General features: G+C 39.8%; 2 protein-coding genes across 4 annotated transcripts; both read right to left on the reverse strand.

Moving 5' to 3' along the window:
- Positions 1–1805: 1805 nt before the first annotated feature.
- On the reverse strand, positions 1806–10672 carry adm2b (adrenomedullin 2b). Of its 3 annotated transcripts, XM_042412239.1 has the most exons (3): positions 10240–10672; positions 5209–5262; positions 1806–4054 (listed from the first exon to the last, which is right to left on the reverse strand). In XM_042412239.1, exons 1-3 carry the CDS (start codon positions 10341–10343, stop codon positions 3646–3648), a joined length of 567 nt encoding a protein of 188 aa, XP_042268173.1. In that variant the 5' UTR covers positions 10344–10672; the 3' UTR covers positions 1806–3645. The 3 variants fall into 3 exon arrangements, 2 of the variants coding, with proteins under 2 accessions (XP_042268173.1, XP_042268174.1); XM_042412240.1 differs by lacking the exon at positions 5209–5262; XR_006096258.1 differs by lacking the exon at positions 5209–5262 and having other exon boundaries at positions 4003–4054; positions 10182–10249.
- A 4102-nt stretch (positions 10673–14774) lies between these two features.
- Positions 14775–18558, reverse strand: LOC121897452 (MOB kinase activator 2). Its single transcript, XM_042411956.1, has 5 exons — positions 18149–18558; positions 16401–16540; positions 16162–16258; positions 15768–15892; positions 14775–15675 (listed from the first exon to the last, which is right to left on the reverse strand). Exons 1-5 carry the CDS (start codon positions 18229–18231, stop codon positions 15431–15433), a joined length of 690 nt encoding a protein of 229 aa, XP_042267890.1. The 5' UTR covers positions 18232–18558; the 3' UTR covers positions 14775–15430.
- Positions 18559–19083: the final 525 nt, after the last annotated feature.

Raw genomic sequence — 19083 nt, forward strand, 5'->3', positions numbered from 1 at the left:
AAGATACAAATATGTCTTAAAATCACTTTGCAGACCACTCTTAATATTGGGTAGACTCATGTCATTTAAATATAGCCTACAGTATATGTATATGTATTTGTTACATTAATTATAATGCCCAGCATGCCCTCCTAAGGAAAGACATTTCAAATTACTAAATGATATTTAGACAGACTTTAAAGGACCAGTGTGTATGTTTTAATGGCATGATCTCGTTTGAAAGGCTTCAAATGAGATCATGGCTATGAATAATAACCATATATATATATATATATATATATATATATATATATATATATATATATATACACTACAAAGACATTTGGACTCATTTTTGTAAGGCCATTTTCATATCTGCCTCAAAAGAGGATATTGGACACATGACATCACAAAAGGCAGAGCAGTCAAGCCTCAGTCAAGTTTAACAATAAGAAATATAGATCCCCAACATTAGTTTTGACACTGATAAGGTAATATATACTAATATGAATATTTTTGTGTTTCTGATTATTTGGAGAGAAGCTCTAAATCAGAATAATTTGAAATCTGAAATACCTTGCACAGTTTTGTCTGTACATGTGTGTCAGTCAGTGGAGAAACCATCTTTTAGCCTACAACATGTATCACATTAAAACAATTACCTGAAATGTCTTTTTGATTTGTAAGTCAATCAGTGTTTAATTTAAGTTTAATTTACAGGTTTTGGAAAATTAGTTGTATTTAGGAAGGGACTATTTCTTTAAAGGGGACGTATGCAAATTTCCTGTATATGTTTTTATTCTGGGGCTTTACTGGTACATCTTTGTATTATTGACAGTTAAAAAAAAAAACTAAACTATATTAATCTTATACTGACTCTTATGCAGCCCCTTAGTTCAGCCTCTGTCTGAAACAGGCTATTTAGCTCCTGTCTCTTTAAGGCCCCCCTCTTGATAAGCCCACTCTGTTCTGATTGGTTAACTCGCATAAGTTGCCCCTCAGCAGACTTCCAGAGGCTACATAAACAAACAAATGATAAATAAAATTAACAATAATAGTCAGATTTCACTTATTTTTCTTGTTCTTCCTTCTCAAATACATCTGTACATGTTTGAGCCTGAATCCAAAATATATGAGTGAACAACATGAATAATGCATTGGAAAACCTTAGCAACAAAGAAAGAACGTGCGAACGATCTGATGTCATCACAAGGAGGAAGTAGAGGTAACATTGCAAATAAGAGTTAAGGGCAAGCTGAAGCCTGGGCTTTTGACTTTCAGGGAGCATTTTTACATACGTTCATCTCAAGTTTTGCACCTTTGACCATGTTTAACATAGACATCCGACATCCTAACGGTATAAAAATAACAGAAAGTCACAAAAAGCATGTTATGTTCCCTTTAAAAAAACCTGTGAGAGATGCTGTGTTTAGGCTAAAGGAAAAAGTAGTTTGTACTGAACTGTAGGCCTTGTCATTAAAAGTTGTAAAAATTAAGATGGACGTGTTTTGGGTTACTTTGGGGGTGCAACGTATGTACACACATATAGACACAAGGTAGAACAGACGTACAGTATGTAATGTGATGAACTTGACAAATTTGGTGGCAGTCGTTTGGACTTTTCACTTTCCTTATCGTTGACTCTCGTGGGCTTCCTAAAGTGTGTGGGAGCCCAGATTAATAATCATTTTCATTAAGATAGTGTGAGATAAATCGTCCAATCATTAATCACTATACAGGTATTATTATTATGTAAATGGTCACACTTGCATCTCAAACTGTTGTTAGACAGATAAAAAACATGTGAGTGTTTGACTGGAGTTTTATTACACAATGCTGCTGTTGTAAAGACTAAAAGATAGTTTACAAAAGGACACTTGAAGGGGCTTGCACAACATGAACATGAAGATTTAGTGAAGTGGGACATTTACAGCAAAGTGGTCTCATTAATTTAAAGTTAAATAACACATTTTAAAAATTCAAGTCATACTCAATGTAAGGAAAAATAAAGTGCTTTCATGCATTCCTAATAAACATTTAACCTGTGAGAACAACTACTCAAACTCTCAACTAACACAGAAAAGTAGGGGACTATAAAGCCTCACATAACACTTTGATAGTCAACATTCACAGTGATGCTTAATTTGGACAGGTGAAAGGCATACAACAACTATAAGGCTTAACAAATGATTAACATTTGATTAACAAATGATTAAACCTATTAAGGCTCCAAAAACAGACTTTGAAGCAGCAAAAATCAAGCTGAAGCATTGCAGATTAACAGTTTACAGGTCAAAAAGCCATCTGCTGAATGGATGTCCTGTCTCTGGTTCAGTTGTTAATGGAGTAAAGACAAGCTAAGACGTACACAGACAGATCATGGATTAGGGTTAGTGGTTATTTTGGCTGATTGTGCGCACTGCAGGGTTTTGGGTGAAGGGTTAACTGGGTTTGATTGGAGGATATTCTTGGTTTCTGTCCGTGCTGATGTAAAGCTACTTGTTTGCACAGAGATGAGGGTGCTTTTAAGAGACGAGGGTGGATTAACTCTGAGCTCAGGAAAGTTCAGATCAGTAGGATCAACAATGGTGACGATAGTCCGGTAGGCCAGTTTGACGGAGGCTTCTCTGGTTCACAGTTTTTCATGTATGCACATGTCACTGGATAAGTGCCACACCACAAAAGTAAAGTATAATTCAATTTTACTACAACTGTTATTTCAACAGTTTTGGTAATCTATTGTCTATTGGTTATGTGATAGCCTTCTACTCACCAAAGTAATTGCTAAGATTCAGGAGCACGGCAACATCGCTACAGCAAAATGTGATGGGGCAACAAAATCTAATGTTTCTTCTCAGTCAGATGATCAGACTATGGTGAGTATAGCAGGACCCAAGTAAACTGATGGATGTTTAAAACGGATACTTTGGTTAATAATTTTGTTGTTTGCCTTTGTTTTCTCTTCCAAAGAAGTTTCGCTAACTTGGAGGTTTGTTTAAAGGGGTACTCCGGTGTTTTAGTATTCAACTTCCAGCCGGATACAAGCCCACATCTTGTAAACTCCACACCTGAGTTTTATATATTTCTCAAACCCAAACTGAAATAGAATTATTTTCTCAGACTTTACTTCCTAGCTCATCAGCGCATCTTGGTAGGCTACTGGTTAAGCCACAAAACCACAACATCCATGGTTTGATTTTGGCAAGGGACATTTGTTGCACGTCACCCCCAGTCTCTCTCTCACTGTCATCTCACTCGACTGCTGCGACAAATAAAGACATAAAAATGTCCAATATAATCATAAAAAAAAACAGTTCCCAGCTTGCGTCTCTTGTCGATGTTGCTACATTCCCAGATCTCAGCAATTTAATTGATGAGTATAATTTCATTCTTACCAACAACAATTATGGTCAAATTGATTATTATATAATGAATCAATGCTCTCAACCCCAGTATGTATAGATGGGTGCTGAATTATTTAAGAAATGTTGTAATAAACCAGAATGATCCTTTAACAATAATGCAGCTGAGATCAGATGACACACCACTGACTGACACTAAAGGCTTATTTGTGCCCTAATTTTATCACTGATGAAAAACAGGACCTGGTATCTGTGAGACTGTAGATTAACTCTAACAAAAGTTTTCATCCAAGGCGTCTTCGTGTTAGCCGTAGCTGTGAGGACTGCGAGGGTTGATGGGGGAGGAGTCTTCCCTCCCGCTCTGTCCGATCAGCTGGTAGAGACGGTGGCTGAGGTTCTGAACCTGACAGGTGCCCAGGACGCACCCCACCCTCATCAGATGGCCGTGGCCTCTTCCACCACCGTTGATGGCATGACGACGACCTCGTGACCCTCGCTGCCAGACTGGCGCTTCCTGTAGCACGCTGTCATTCTGGTCAAGCAACAGTTCAGATAACCCCGCCGGGGGCTCTTTGTGCAGGAGGGCCCTCCAGATGATATGTCTGTCTCCCTGGGTGATGTGGTTGTCAAGGACAACAGTGAGATCAGACGCAGTAGGCATGATGGCGGTGTAAGAAGACTTTGGGTATTTACAGGTTTTGGGTGAATTGAGCCTGTGATGCAGAGAAACAGAGAAAGAGAGAGAAATGTTTAGATACAAGGCAGCACAACACACACTCAGCCTATTCACATATGATGCTGCGCAGTCATGCGCCTGTCGCCTGCTTGGGTTTCTTAGTGTAAGTGGATCGCTAAGATGAGATGAAATGCCTCACAGGAAGTCAGGCTTGTACTGCAGGAATGTCTGCGGTACTCAATCTGTGGTCTCATCTTTTTTTTTTTTTTTTTACCAGTAAGAAAACAGAGAAAGACAGGATTGAGAGAGAAAGTGAGAAGGAAAGATAGAAGGAGAGATAGACAGAGGGTGGTGAACAGGTGAGTTTCTACTTCTGTAGCTGACTTATCCAGCTGTACTATCTCTGCATCTGATAGGGTGTGTAAGTGTGTGTGTGTCTGTTGTTACTCATCATAAACTAGCTTGCATATCACATTATTCTTATTATTGGTGTGTCTTCTTTAAGTCAACACACCTATCAGAGCATAAAACATACCTGCAGAAAACTGGTTGTGCCACCCCACAGAATATACAACAACAAGGTGAAACAGCATTAAAAAATGTATCACCAGATGCTCTGTAGGTTGGGTGCGACAACAAGTGGTTAGCTACAGAATTCATTATTAAACTTATTGGCCCAGTGCCACCTAACTAGAAAAGTGTCATAGAGACTTTTAACACCAGCACCTAATAACAAAATATGTGCAATCAATAACAGTGATATTCCGCCTAATTTTTTTATTTTGTGTGTTTCACATGTTCCTACCCATAGACTTGAAATAACGGGTTTAAAAAAGCTCTTATGCAGAGCAAAATGGATTCACTACAGCCACAGTGGATCTGTGACGAATTTAGAGCGAAAAAAAAAAAAATCTAAAGGTCAATAGAAACTTCTCTAACCCCTCCTAAACATATTCCACATACCACAATTCCACAACATATTACTTTCACAGTCAAAAAAGCACTTTCTAAATACACAACATGTAACAGATAAATAAAAAGATAAATGCGGACATGAAGTATTCTTTATATTTAGAGATGTTTCCCCTTTCTTCCACATTGTCACTGATTTTATTTCAAGGGCCTTGAAAAAGTTGTGTACTGCCATTTTTATTACTACATCTCAGAGGTGGGAGAGGATAATATGCGAACCTGCTGCCTGCCTTGGATTTGGTGGCTGTTCCTCCATCTTTTTCTCCTGATTCTCTGTGGTCACATGGTAGGCACAGAAAGAACAATTAAGATTTGAAAGGGCACAAATTCGAGTGAGACGTTGCCATCACGAGGGTCAGTGAGCAGCTCAAGATTACACTACCACCTCGAGAGGCACCCTGCATGTGTTTTGGGTCCAATACAGTCAATACTGATATTGTAATAAAACTGAAACTGATATCGATGCTCTCATCTGACTCTGGTTAAAACAACAAACATGCACATTCCTCAAAATGTCAAAGTGTTCCTTTGAAACACTTGAGACACTTGGCTGAGTACTGCTTACTCATCTTCACGTGGACCTGCACAATACAGTTAAAGAGTGATGAGTTGTTTCCTTACATGTCTTTTAGTCAATTATTGAAAGTTTGGACCAAGACTCTCAAATATAAGCTAGCGACCCCTTGAGGGTCTGCCTTTCCTGCACCCAACCGGCCCAAAGTGGTTTGAACCGACTGACACTACATCTGTTCCATCATCAGCACAGCTAAAAGATAAATATCCAGTTAATCAACAACAGTATCTAACAGCAGCAGAGGAAGAAACAGAGCAAGAGAGTGACAAAAACAGAGCACAATGTAGGCAGCAGTAAGAGGCCCCTACACTGCCACTTCTCAAGTAGTACTTTCTCTCTCACCTCCCTGCTGTCTAGCCTTACTTTTTTTTTCTCACGTCACTGCAATACCTTTTTTCTTTTTCATTCATGCCCACTCGCTCTCAGATGTTCAGGAGTTCAGAGCCGGTCTGTTTGACCATGTGACCGGTCAGAAATGATGCAATACTGAGTGTAGAATAATATAAGTAGCTGAGGTCAAAGAGCACTCAGTGCTTTCAGTCTCTGTAGATTGTTAAGCAGGCTCAAAACAATAACACAGTCATATATTTACTCGTGTCATTTTGTGTTGCTGACAAGACTGAGTGGTTAAATAAAGACACTGGAATTTGGGGCATAACTCTGGGACATATATAACCAACTCTTATCTAAATAATAACTAAACTTAACTGTGTTAGTAATGTGTTTACACATGTTGCAGCACAATCCATCATCTATTCACAATCTATTGCAGTACACATGTACTTAAAACCTGCTTAAATATGGGTTTTGGTGTTGTTAGAGGAGTTGGTTGAGATTTAAGTGGCATTTGAATGGAAATATATTCAGTCTTTCTCCCTCTAAATGTAATGTATTACTCTGGCATTAGCATGGTATTATGTTAATGAGTATTGCTGAAACTATTTATGTTTATTTGATTTTATATTCTAGGAAAGGTAGATAAGATTAGACCTATTCAAATCACAACAACTATAATAATGTGCATTTTTTATTGTATTGGTTGTGCATAAGAATACTGCAGATACTATGTCACCAGCACTCAGCTACTATGCCAACCCCATGATGTGCAACTGTCCTGCAAAATAGAAAATCACTTTATGTGCGTGTATGCTTCTGTGTGCACACTCATACTTTCATGTCGGCTATTCATGAGACGAGAAACAAAGAATAAGGGGAGGCGAGTCGACGGATCAAGATAATGTTTTTGTTTGTTTAGTGTGAAAAGTGGGCCAAAATACCATATGATCTTTATCCTGTAAGTAATCCTGACTGGTATTCTGATCACTCTTCTGGCTGGACACCTTGGGCTCTCACTGCCAACACACGCGCACACACTCATTCATTCACTTATTCACGTATACTCACTCACTGACTAACTCACTTGTGGCATTGCCCTAACTCTATTAGTGTTCACTTCTTTTTAATGGATGCTGAGCTCTGGCAGCTCTGGAAAACACACACATACACAAACACACACACACACCCACACACTGGCATAATGTTAGTTGGCGGTGCATTAGTGGGCATACACGTGCAAGTGACATGTGACTGCCTGGCAACAAACACAGCTTATCAACAAAAATACATGAATACACATTATATATGCAAAAACTCACTTTCCTGCTCTACACCTGCATGCACACACCTGCAGTGGGTGCATTTATCTTTATCTCTCTCTCTCACACACACACACACACACACACACACATGCACACACATACACAGTTAAAAGGCCACCTGTGGTGAGGGTTAGAACACAGTTGTCTCTGGAGGGAAAGCCACTTGGCGAAGAGAAGCTTCCCAGAACAAGTAAATGTAGGCCACTGAACTGCTTGCCATTCTCTACGTAGCACAACCAATACAGGTGGGCTGCAGCTGCTCTGACATACAGCAATGAACTAATGAAAGTATCTGCATGTGTCAAAGATGTGACATTTAAATGAAAAGTCTATGCTTTTAGGTTGAACAGTTGTCACAAAGAGCACAAAAAACTTCATCTTAATGCCAGCTTTAATGAGATTCACTGTCAGTGCTATCAAAAATGTTAGGAATCCACAGTTTTTAAAACATTACCAGGCCTGATCAGATACTGATTGTGATGTTTGAGAGTTTGTAACTCTATAGGAGCCAGAGGCCCAACTACCTCCCACGTGGCATCTGCATGCATGCATCTTTTTAGCTGAGGAGCTTTGCTGTTTTATGTTTTTATTGATACAACTGCTCTATATCACAAGATTTGGTTCTGCCACAAAGAGGATCATGAAATAAGTTTGTTCTTAAATTGTTTCATAGTAATCAGCACTGCATGATGGCAGTATGAGTCGAGGTGAATACTTCTTTGTGTTCGACCTCTCTCTCATGTTTTTCCTCTCTCCTTCTCTCATGTGTGTGTGTGCTGATTGTGTGAGAGTCCAGTTTGTGGACCTGTGGAGAGTCTGAGAGCAAAAGGAGCTTCTCCAACATTCCTCCCATGTTAGAGCCCAGCATGTGGTTCTTCACAGAGGAACTGGACACACATACACACACACAGCTTCCTGTCGTAACTCCTCACAACTACTTTGTGCAAAGAAAACTTTTTGTCCCTATCGGAGCCCCACCGTTTCACTACTAGTAATTGTTACTGGGTCTATTTGTTATTTTCTCCCCCTCTTCCTCTCTTTATCTTTCCAAAATTACAAGAGTACAAGAGTGTTACATCCATCAGTGTTGAATCACAATGAGATCCTCTCTTCTTTTTCCCATCAGCCAGGGATATTTTGTGGACACCTGCTGCGCTTAAAGCTCCTTTTTTCTTATTTAAAAGAAAATGCATTTTACAGTATCGCAGCATTACATCATCTGACTGTCTATCTGAGAACAAAACTTTGCAATGCAATAATAAGAAAAAATGGAAAAAATGGAAAAAATAATATGCTGTGTAACATGTATGCAGAAATAAATATATGATGTCACATGCTATAATATGTCAATAGCTCATTATTGTTTCAAAGCTTTCTCAACTTATTGAAGTAACTCTTGATTTCTCCTTTTCACTATTCAAATATCCAACTTAACTAAAATTCACTGTAGCCCTTCAACTATGGGCTTACTGCATTCACAGTTTGTTATAAAAAGGATAAATGATGGAAAACTCTGTTACATAAGGTTCATAGACCACAAACTCTCCCCTTGACCCTCTGTCTCTAAACACACAGATAACAGATAACATCAAATAATACAGTCATCAAATAATAAAGTCTTCAGATCAGATCACAGAGGCTGCTGGAAAATAAACTGATGATACCCGAGTCTGCATGTGACATTTCTTTTTTAAAGTGTGCTACTGTTCTCAGCTCTCAGTCACAAGATGCATTCACATCCACAACTATCACAACCTCCAGTGAGTGAGTTATTGTCATCTGCATTACTGAGTCTGTGGCGTGTTTGCTGCTCGGCCCCTCGGTATGCTCATGTGTCCTTGTCCAAAATCCCACTAAATCACCCTCACCTCTGATCTGCCTCACCTCCTGCTGCTGAGAGGAATTACCTCATTTTGCTGTTGGACCTTTTTCTCACATTAATGACTGTCAGGAGACAAGAGCGAGACCTTTAATGTCCTCCAGAGTGATGCTCTATTAGTGCTGCAACTAATGATTATTTTCATTAGCCTACCAATGAACCTGTTCATTGTGTTTTTGATATATCAGTCAGTGATTTAGTCTATAAAATGCCCGTCACAATGCCTAGAGGTGATGTCTTCAAATATCTTGTTTAGTCAGACCAACAGTCTTAAACTGTCTAAATAGATATAAGATGCACAGTAAAGAATAAACGCAGCAAATCCTCTGACTGAAGAAGCTTTTTTTTGTTCTGTACGACTAATTGAGTAATTGTTTCAGCACTAACCACTATATCCATCACAACAAAGGCAAACAAATGAAATAAAGGCTTTTTGATTTGGTAGTTTTGGACATTTTCCTTCTCTGAATTGGGGGGAGAGTTTCACATATTGTTCAGATTTTTTAAAAAACAATTGTAATTTGGCTGTATATACATTTTTGCTTGACTTGACTTTTTATTATTTTAACAGCCTATTTTATTGTGATTAAATGATTGGATATCAAAGCCAAAATAGACCATAGAGGGCCTGTTGTATGAATATGGATGTGGCACCACTGGGGGACAATGGGCTTCTTAAGAACAGTAAAGTTACTACTCACTAAGATAAGATAAGATAAGATAAGATAAGATGAGACTTTATTGCCTCGGAAGGAAATTTGTCTTGGACACACAATACAAATTTCCATTATTGGGTGATATACTGTATGTAGGCTAAATCCGCTAGAAGTCTCTAATGGGTTAAAACATCAATAGCACATCTTGATATTTTGTTGGAAACGTTTTTTTGTCCTTTAAGTGTCCAATTCATTATAGCCAATGTCAAAAGTAGCCTAATAGCATAACTGAACTGAACAGATTAAAGCATTTCAGCATATTTCTGCTACTGTAGGACATGACTTAGTGAGAGCTCACTCGGGCATCATAAAAACTTTAACCAAAGTTTTAAGTTAAAATTTGCTCGATTTTCTAAATTGTCCACCTTCAAGTAGAACAGCATACTGTCTTCAGCCAGTAAATGTCCGGTGAGTTGGTGCTACCTGTGTCTGTGACTGGGGCTCTGCAGAGTCAAAGCCCGGGACTGGATCTCCAGAGGCAGGAGGCCGAGCAGCAGGCACAGCCACGCCGGCAGCAGAGCGCACATGACGGCGCAGTGGAGATGCGCTGCCCGGAGGAGGCGGGTCCCAGAAGACCAAACTGCTATAAGTATTATAATAAAAATAAAAAAATAAAAGTGATCAGGAGGGAAAAAAACTGCGTAAAACTCCTGAAAAAACTCTCGAATTTGAAGTTATTTCTAACAAGTAAATTGTCCCTTATAGGTGAGTGACATTGACAGCATCCTCAGTCTCTGATGTCGTTTCTGTTGCATCCTCCGCACTCTGACCCTTTAGTCTCGCTCATGAAGAAATCCACAGGAAAAGAGACGTGAAACTCAGGAGCTCATTGACGCTCACATAGGGAGCTACTGAAGACCTGAGCTTTCTCGTTTATAAAGCCTGATCGAGGGAGGAGGGATAGGAGGAGGAGGAAGAGGAGGAGGAGGAGGAGGAGGAAGGCTTATTGTCTGTCCTACAACGACCTAACCTCTAATGAACCCCACAACCTAATTAAACCTCAAGAACTCCAGTCTTCTCATGTAAGTTACAGAGGTGCAACACCTTTACCATAGTGTTTTTTTTTTTAAATATATATGTGAAGTCAAGGTGACCTTTTAGATTTTTTATTATTGGATTTAATTTCTTTTTACACGAGGAACTTCTATTTGTGGCCATGGTAAGCTTGACCCACTTAGAAATGAACTGCTGAAGCCAACACTAACGCAGTCATATTCAAGCAATAATAAAGACCTTGACTTATGAGTGCCACTGTTAGAAAATTGATTGCAGACTGATAAAATACAATTATCCAATCAATAATTAGCTCGCTGTAAGACTTTGCTGATAAGAGATGAAGTGTATAGGCCTTCGTTCTGGCATTAAAGACTATTACCCAACAGAGAAAATCACATGTTTTATCTGAACTACACATACAGTAAAAGCTTTGTCAGCTCATGTGCCCTTTTTAAAAGTTCTGCCTTGGTTGCAGGACAGGTTGTGGTGACATTTGTAAAAATAAACCATAAAAACTGGCATTTATGTTTACAAGCAGCAGATTCAATTTCAATAAAAACAAAACGAAACAGAAAATTGGGGATCACTCCTCTTTTGACTTGTTTGGAATTAAAAACACATTCTGTAAATCTCTGCAAGATTTTCTTTTACAGTACAGTATTTTACAGCACGCTCTATTTAACCAGCTATCTTTTGTACAGCAGCAGTATATTTCTGCTTATATTATCACATACTGTAAACCCATTGGTTCCCAACTTGGAGTTACAATCTCCCAAACGGTCATAAGATGAAGAGAGAAACTATAATTTTTCTTCTATATATAATTATGTTCATTTTTTTGGGACATTCCTCTTCTGTTTCTTCTTCCTTTCATTTTTACTCGTGGTATTCTGTGTAGTTTTACCTCTTCAGGGCTCTAAATATTCAGATTAAACAGTCTGATTAGGTGGAAATGAGACACAGAGGGTTGTGAGTATCTTTTTGCATCGTATATAAGGATCACAAGCCAAGAGGGCTGGAAACTAAAGCTGTAACCTGCTCTGGACTCTGGAGCAAACTTATTTGACATGGAGCAGTGATATCAGACATCAAAGTGTGTGTGTGTGTGTGTGTGTGTGTGTGCAGATAAGTCAATACTGTAACCAGGAACAAGTTTTAGTTTCCCTTTATGTATAAATGTCCACATAAGAAGGCTTGGCGTGACTGTGAGGGAAATAAGAGTAGTGTGGTTCTGCATTGGTTGTTCTCCTCATTTTCTTTGCATAAGAACATCTTTTTTTTTGTGAAGAAGGAGACACAGAAGAGGAGCTCAGAGTCTGAACCTGATTAAAAGAATGCTCTGTATGTGGAGGCGGCTTCAAGCCTTAATTAAAGGGCTGAGTGTATATCTGTGTCTGTCTGTGACTCAGCAGTTTGTAGTATTACCTTCTAAGCTCAGTTTCCAACACCGTGAGCCTCAACTCAGTCCAACATGTGCATTAACTCATCTATCACAAGAACAGACCTCTATGTGTGTGTGTGTGTGTGTGTGTGTGTGTGCGTGCGTGTGCCTCCACACTATCCAGACTTATCCCCCCTCCATCTGATCTCTTTGCAGGCAAAGATGCTTTGGCTCTGATTAGAAAAGCTGAGTTTCAGTTTCAGTCTTAACTTTGTTGAGTCTGCTTGACACATGAGAGGAAATCAGACGTCTCGACACATTCACAACCTTGTACTATAAGTATAATGTGAGCAACATCTATATCTTTACTTGTGAACACATACTGTACACTATATTTCACCTGCTGTTGACACCCACTCTTTTTATAGACATCCAGAAAAAAAGTCCAGATAAAAAAGCATGACTTGCGAGGATCAAAATCTGTTTTTGAAAGACGTTACATCAAAAATACAACCAAAACATATTAAAGGTCTGAAAACCATAGAAGGGAGTGTATTTCTGTTGAAAGCAGGTGCAATGAGTGCAGCAGAAGGGTTGAGGAGGGTGGTAGTGAGGTGCACTTTCTCACAGAGGACATTTTGATGTCACAGAAGGTTATTTCTTTTAGATCAATCATTCAAGTGCTAAACGAGAACAGCACAATCATGCTGAATGTGTTTCTGTGAAGATTATTAGCACCTAAAGGTTCACAACAAAACAATGTATGAGATAGAGTTTTAGCAAAAATAATTGTGTTACTTATGGCGCTATTGAATTAGTCTCAATTAATTCTGTAGTTTATTCCTCTTTAAAGATCATCATTTCAGGATAATTATTGTCATCTCTCTCAGGCTGGGCAACATAATGCTCACAATAGCAACCAATAGCTTGGTTAAAATGAATGATTCCCTCTTTATAAAAAATAGTGTGAAAAAGCATTTCAAGGCACCAGTTTGAAAGACGTCTTTCCTTTTGAATACAGTGGCATTTCGATGCCTCTGTGTGGTGAAGTTTGGGACTACAAGATCTGCACAACTGAATGAAAAGAAACCGCTAGACGATACTGTAATCATTAATTCTTTCATCATATATTCCCATTTTATCCTGTTCAGGGTTTCAAAAAACAAATCCTAAAATATGATTCATTTTGTTGCTCCCTCCAAGAGTAAGGGAAACTACTATCTATGTATCTACTGTATGTAAGACAGTAATGTTCACCTACTGACAGTGAAACTGAGAGTGACTTTATGGTCTCAGTATCAGTTTGTTTTCACCCCTGGACATTCTTTTCAGTTCCTTGATTGTCAAGAGAAAGCTGACAAAAGCAGCTCGTATCTCCTGTCAGACGGCTCACAGTGCTGTCATACAAAGGTGTCCTGGCTCTCAAATTTCACCCCTTTGCAGCTGCATTCATATTTATATACTCACTATAACTGGAGTGTCTGTTATTGTAGAAACAGCCGTGAATTATATTTTATTTAGCCTCGGACACTTTGCTGTGGATTATTTGTATCCAGCTATGGGGAGGTGAGAGTGACCTGGGTGGGAGTTTGATGAAATGGGCATCTGAACCTGTGAATCCAGCAGATTTGGGACAGTTTCCATTATCACTAAACAACCCCCCTGCAAACTCAGAAGATCTTACCGACACGCTGCAGGAGTAAAAGCGAGGATTGAGTGTTTCTCCAAAGATGTGCAGCACAGTCTTTTGTTGAATAGAGGCACATTTCTATTGGTTTGGCTCTACTCCAGCACTTTGAATTGTTTCATTTAAAATCCATTATGCTGCAGCCAACATAACAACTCACAGACTACAGTGTGGCTGACAGTGCGGATGAAAATGTGATACATGCTTAGTTCCTGTTCTGGCAGCAGGTGGTGCTGCTCTTGAACCAATAACCTGGAGACATGTTGGTAAAATTTAACAGTTTGGAAAACAGGAATACTGAACAGAGTGCCTGAATGAAGAGAGCTGATTAAATTAATTATAATAAAGTGTGCTTTGATAAATTAGAGAATTTATCAAAACAATCAAAACCTCACTTCTATTATATCACTAGAAATATGGAAACATATCAGTTAATTTATATTAATACATGGAAAACAACATGTTAATTATCTTGGAGAGTATTCTTGGAAAATTCAACTAAGTTTTTGAAAACACCTCACAAACCTACTTTTTATTATACAATTACTTAAATTAATTAAAAATCTTAATAAAATGTATTCCTATTATTGTTGTTGTTCCTGTTTCTTTCCTTCTTTTTATTTATTATTATTATTTAGGGATCATGGGGTGGGATGATATACTTATTGTAAGCTGTTTGATGCTTTTTTTTATAACTAACAACTGTAAAGGATCATGACTGACAAATAAAAAAGTATGAAATAAATCAAATAAAATGTACTTCACATTCACAATAATCATGTTAGAAACCAGTTCATGTTTTACCAGTTCTGTTACACTGTTGAAATGTTTGCGAAACTTTGAAGTCTTTCAATAATACCTCAAATTATCTGATTATTTCTACATAATTGAGAAAGCTTGAAAACTTTTTTTTAATCTACAATATACAGAAAATTGTCACAAATGTTTATTGCAGAGTACAGATTCATACATACAAAAAGCTGTGGAGTCAAGCTGAGCAAGTCCATATACATGAAGAATATACCGTTCAGTCTCGACAATGTAATCACATTTTGCGTCAACACATCATGTTATGGGGTTTGCACATGTTCAGCATGCAGCAATGGCACATTTAATTTATATTTACACTTGGGAAAATACATCTGAGGACGTTTTTTTTATTGTGTTAAGTGTATGTGGAAGACTTGAATGACCTTAAAGATCTTGACATAATTGAGATAGAAAAATGCACTATTATGTTAAAATACACAAACATGCAACAATACAGTTTCACACAATATCACCATAACTGATGAAAGCGATATACAACAAGAGTCAGATACTGTTGTGCGGTCTGATTCACTGCTTCTTAAAGCAAAACAGACTCATTCATTTTCCCTCATGCTGTTCATAAACAGCTTCTTTTACAACTTCCAGACCTTCTTTAAAAAAAATCCATACTGTGAAGTATAAGTTTGGCCCAGAGAGATGAAAGTAAATAGCTTTGTAATCAGCTATAACAAGTAAATAAATGTGTGAAAAAAAGGTGTACAATAAATGTGTGTGTTTCTTTAGGTTTCTCCTTGCTGTCCCAGAGCGGTGATGAGGTCCTGCAGCGGCTCGGTGTCTTCTGGCTCCAGAAGTGCATGCTGCCGGCAGAAGAGCGTGAGGTGTGTGAAGAGCGTGTTTAGGTGTGGGTGCAGACCCAGAGCGAGTGTCTCTCTGTAGTGAGACCAGTAAATGTGAGCCAGAGTCCTGAATAACAGCAGAAACACCTTCTGGACTAGAAAGACAAAGCCAGTCGGAAATGCTGCACCTGGAAAGAAGGAAGAGATTAACAGCTTAACACAGAAACTGGAATGTGACGCAGAACAATGCAGCACAGATACATACATTAATAACTTTTACCTGCTTTCGTGGGGAACACGTCTTCGTCAGTCAGTAGCTCCTGAATGTATGACATGGCGTAGTCAAAGTAAAGTGGAGCGGAGCACTTCAGCTTCCTGCCATGGTCGTCGGTCCAGACATAAACTCTAAAAAATATACAATTAATGTCAGACAAGGAGTAAATAGTCTTTCACAGTTTCAACTCCTTTTTGCTTTGTGGCAGAAGAAGTGCACATGAAGTATGTAGAAGCAAAATGATGATCATTAAAGGGTCAGTTCACCCAAGTCACAAAAATCTCCGCTGATCCATACTATACATCTTCCCCGAAACAAAGCCTCAGGATGTTTTTAATCTCATGATTTGGGGGAACTAACCCTTTATGTATGTGCTGCATATACTGCTCAGTTAACTCACGTGTTGCCCGGTCCGCATGCAGTCGGGCAGGTGCTGGGGGTGCAGAACTCGGACAGCGCACTGGAGAACAGGTTTATGTGCTTGAAAAATGCCACCGCTGGAGGAAATCAATATGAAGAAAATTACATCGTGCTCTTTTTTTTTTTCACATAGATGCTATGTGTAGTTGGAGGATGAGGAGCAGGAAAAAGAGGAAGCAAACAGTTACAACTCTGCCGTGTCTAATGGGGTTTACTCACTGTTGCTGGCAAGCCACTCTGCCTTATCGACACCAGGCGGCAGCGCTGTGAGGGTGAACATGTCTGTGTGTGTGACCCGCTGACACACGTACTGCTGCTGGAGATACGGACGCTCCTCCAGATTATTGTTGTTAATTCCCCTTGGGAGGACAGTGCAGAGTTAATGAACCACAGACAGAAAGAGAAAGACAAAATAATGCTGTGTAAAACAATTGATAGGTCAGTGGATTAATTACTCCGGCTGTAGCCAGTAGATAAGGCCTTTTATGCTCCCTCTCGTGTATCTTGCCCTCTGTGGCTGGCACATGCGAACACTGCTGCAACTGCAATCCTGAACGTCCACTAAACCAGCAGTTAATGTAATGAAAGCAGTCGATTCAGAGCCACAGTAATTATTGTTAATGAAGCAAACAATGCTGCAGTGGTTGACTAAAATCGAGACTAACATTGTGCGAGATAATGCAAGCTGAGTGCATAAACCTCTCTTTCCTACACCAGTACATACATACTTACTGATAAGCTACAGGTAATGATTTATAATCAGTAACACAGGACTGGCGGCTTGGGATCCTGTGATATCTTTGGAGTGTGAGTGCAGGAAATGAATGATGTGTACTGGAAAGTCAAACCTGGCAGCATGATTTGACTTTATGCAAAGAAGAGAGGCCACACTGTACATGTAGTGCAGTGTGATGAGGAAGTGTTGTTCTCTACTTTTGTTTGCCCAACTGCTAAACGTTTGTGAAGACAGTGCTTTGCATTAAAGTGGAATCAAGCAGCTGCCACGCTCAGTTTTTAGATGTCTACACAGCAGCTGAGAGTTTACTCAGTGTGACCTTGCCTGCTGTGATAAGGGAAACACTGTGCTCTCTGTGGGGTTTCACTCCCCCCGGTGTGGATGTGTGTGTGTGTGTGTGTGAGTGAGGAATGGGTAGGGAGAATTAGTTTAATGGTCTAAACAGCAGGTCTTTGTCAAAAGTAAAGGTCAGCAGAGGTAGAGAGGGAGGGACACTGACAGAGACGAATGTAAACATCAGTTCAAAAGGTACAGTAGTGCAGAAGTACCCTAATATCCACAGGAACTTCTTTTGTCAACATCCTGTAGGCCGTCCTGTTCCAGCTCCATGGTATTAACTCTATTACCGCCTCTTGGCTACCAGTTGTCAGCACACAAACACAAAGAACCCGGAGCTACTTGTAATGGTGTGTTTGTGTGTAAACACACTCTTCTGTGATCCCGCTCTCTCTCGCTCCTGGCTGTCTGTTTACCTTTGCTTTTGCTGTGAGGGCGAAATAAACAGTCCTGTCAGGCGCAGCCAGCTGGCTCTAAAAGAGTCATCCCGGAGCACAAATTTGCACAGTAACTGTGCTAAAACGCGTTCACACATCTGCCTTCACAGTCTCAGTTCAAACTGCTTCTCAACATGTGTTCCTGCTGTTAGAGGAATCCACCTTCATTGATGCCATCAGACAAATATGTACCACACACACACACACACACGCTCACTCTTATCTGGAGAACATTCCTCAGTAAACCATGTGCGGCCAGCTTTCTAGTCCTTGTTTCTTACACATATGCATGCATCTTCTTTTCTGTACATTCATCTTTAAGATTCAGGAGTATATCAACACTGAAAGATGGAAAAGCAAATGCCAGAAACTAAAAACTTTCCTCTACACAGGAAACTGAAACATGAGAGCAAGCGGAAGATGAAGAGAGTTAAGAGAGGAAAAAAAATATCACTTACAGTTTTTCATCGTTGATGTCAGAAGGCTGCAGAGCCGTGCCGTCTGTCTTTGTAGCTGAGGGGTAACTATGGCAACCCCCCATGGCGTAGAGCTAAGAGCAGAGCTGTTGGTCGTGCCAGCCCCACTTTTCCATCCCAAACATACTAACACACACACTTCTGCACACTACAGGCAGCGTATGGCGACCAGCTCCTCAACACAAACATCTCTCAGCTCACACGCGGATCCGTACAGCTGACAGGATTCCTTTTTTTTTTGACAAGTTTTCCGAAACACAACAAAGTATTCCAGGAGTTGAAGATTGTCTCCAGCTGTCTGCGTCTCCTTGCGCTCTAGTGATCCAGTGTCAGTGTGTATATGTCTCCTTTGTCTAGAGTCCCACACCCCACAGGCTCCTCCTCTCCCAGCTCCAAGCGGACAGGCAGGTTTCTCCACAACCCATTTAAAGTACAAAACACAACTCCTCCTCTTCCCCTTTTCCATCCACTTCTCACTGCGTGCACTTCTCCACATGTATGCACTCTGGAAAGCAAGAGCAGGCAGGTGCAGATGACAAAGTAAAGGTGGTCATCTTCTGTGAAGACGGAAAGAGGTGGAAAAGCAAGAGAGAGAAAGAGTAGAAAAAGCAGTCCGGGAGTGGCAGGTGTGTTCACGATCACTCGTAAACTATAGAGGAATGTGATGACATACACAGAGTATCAGAGCCAAGGAATGAAAACACACACCCACTGTGAAGGAGCAACAATATATAGATAGAACTGCTGTTGTGAATATGAGAGGTGTATTGTATGAAAGCTGAAACAAAGAGGGGTCTTCAGCTCCACCCCCCCCAACTGTTATATGAACTCATTTCACCTCCGCCTGCAGCACAGTAGATCAGTGTGCCGAGCAGGTTTATGTTTGCACTGGGGGAGACGGTCTGAGGGTGTAGCAT

The sequence above is a fragment of the Thunnus maccoyii genome, chromosome 5 (genome assembly GCF_910596095.1).
Source record: "Thunnus maccoyii chromosome 5, fThuMac1.1, whole genome shotgun sequence".
NCBI classification, from domain to species: Eukaryota; Metazoa; Chordata; class Actinopteri; order Scombriformes; family Scombridae; genus Thunnus; species Thunnus maccoyii.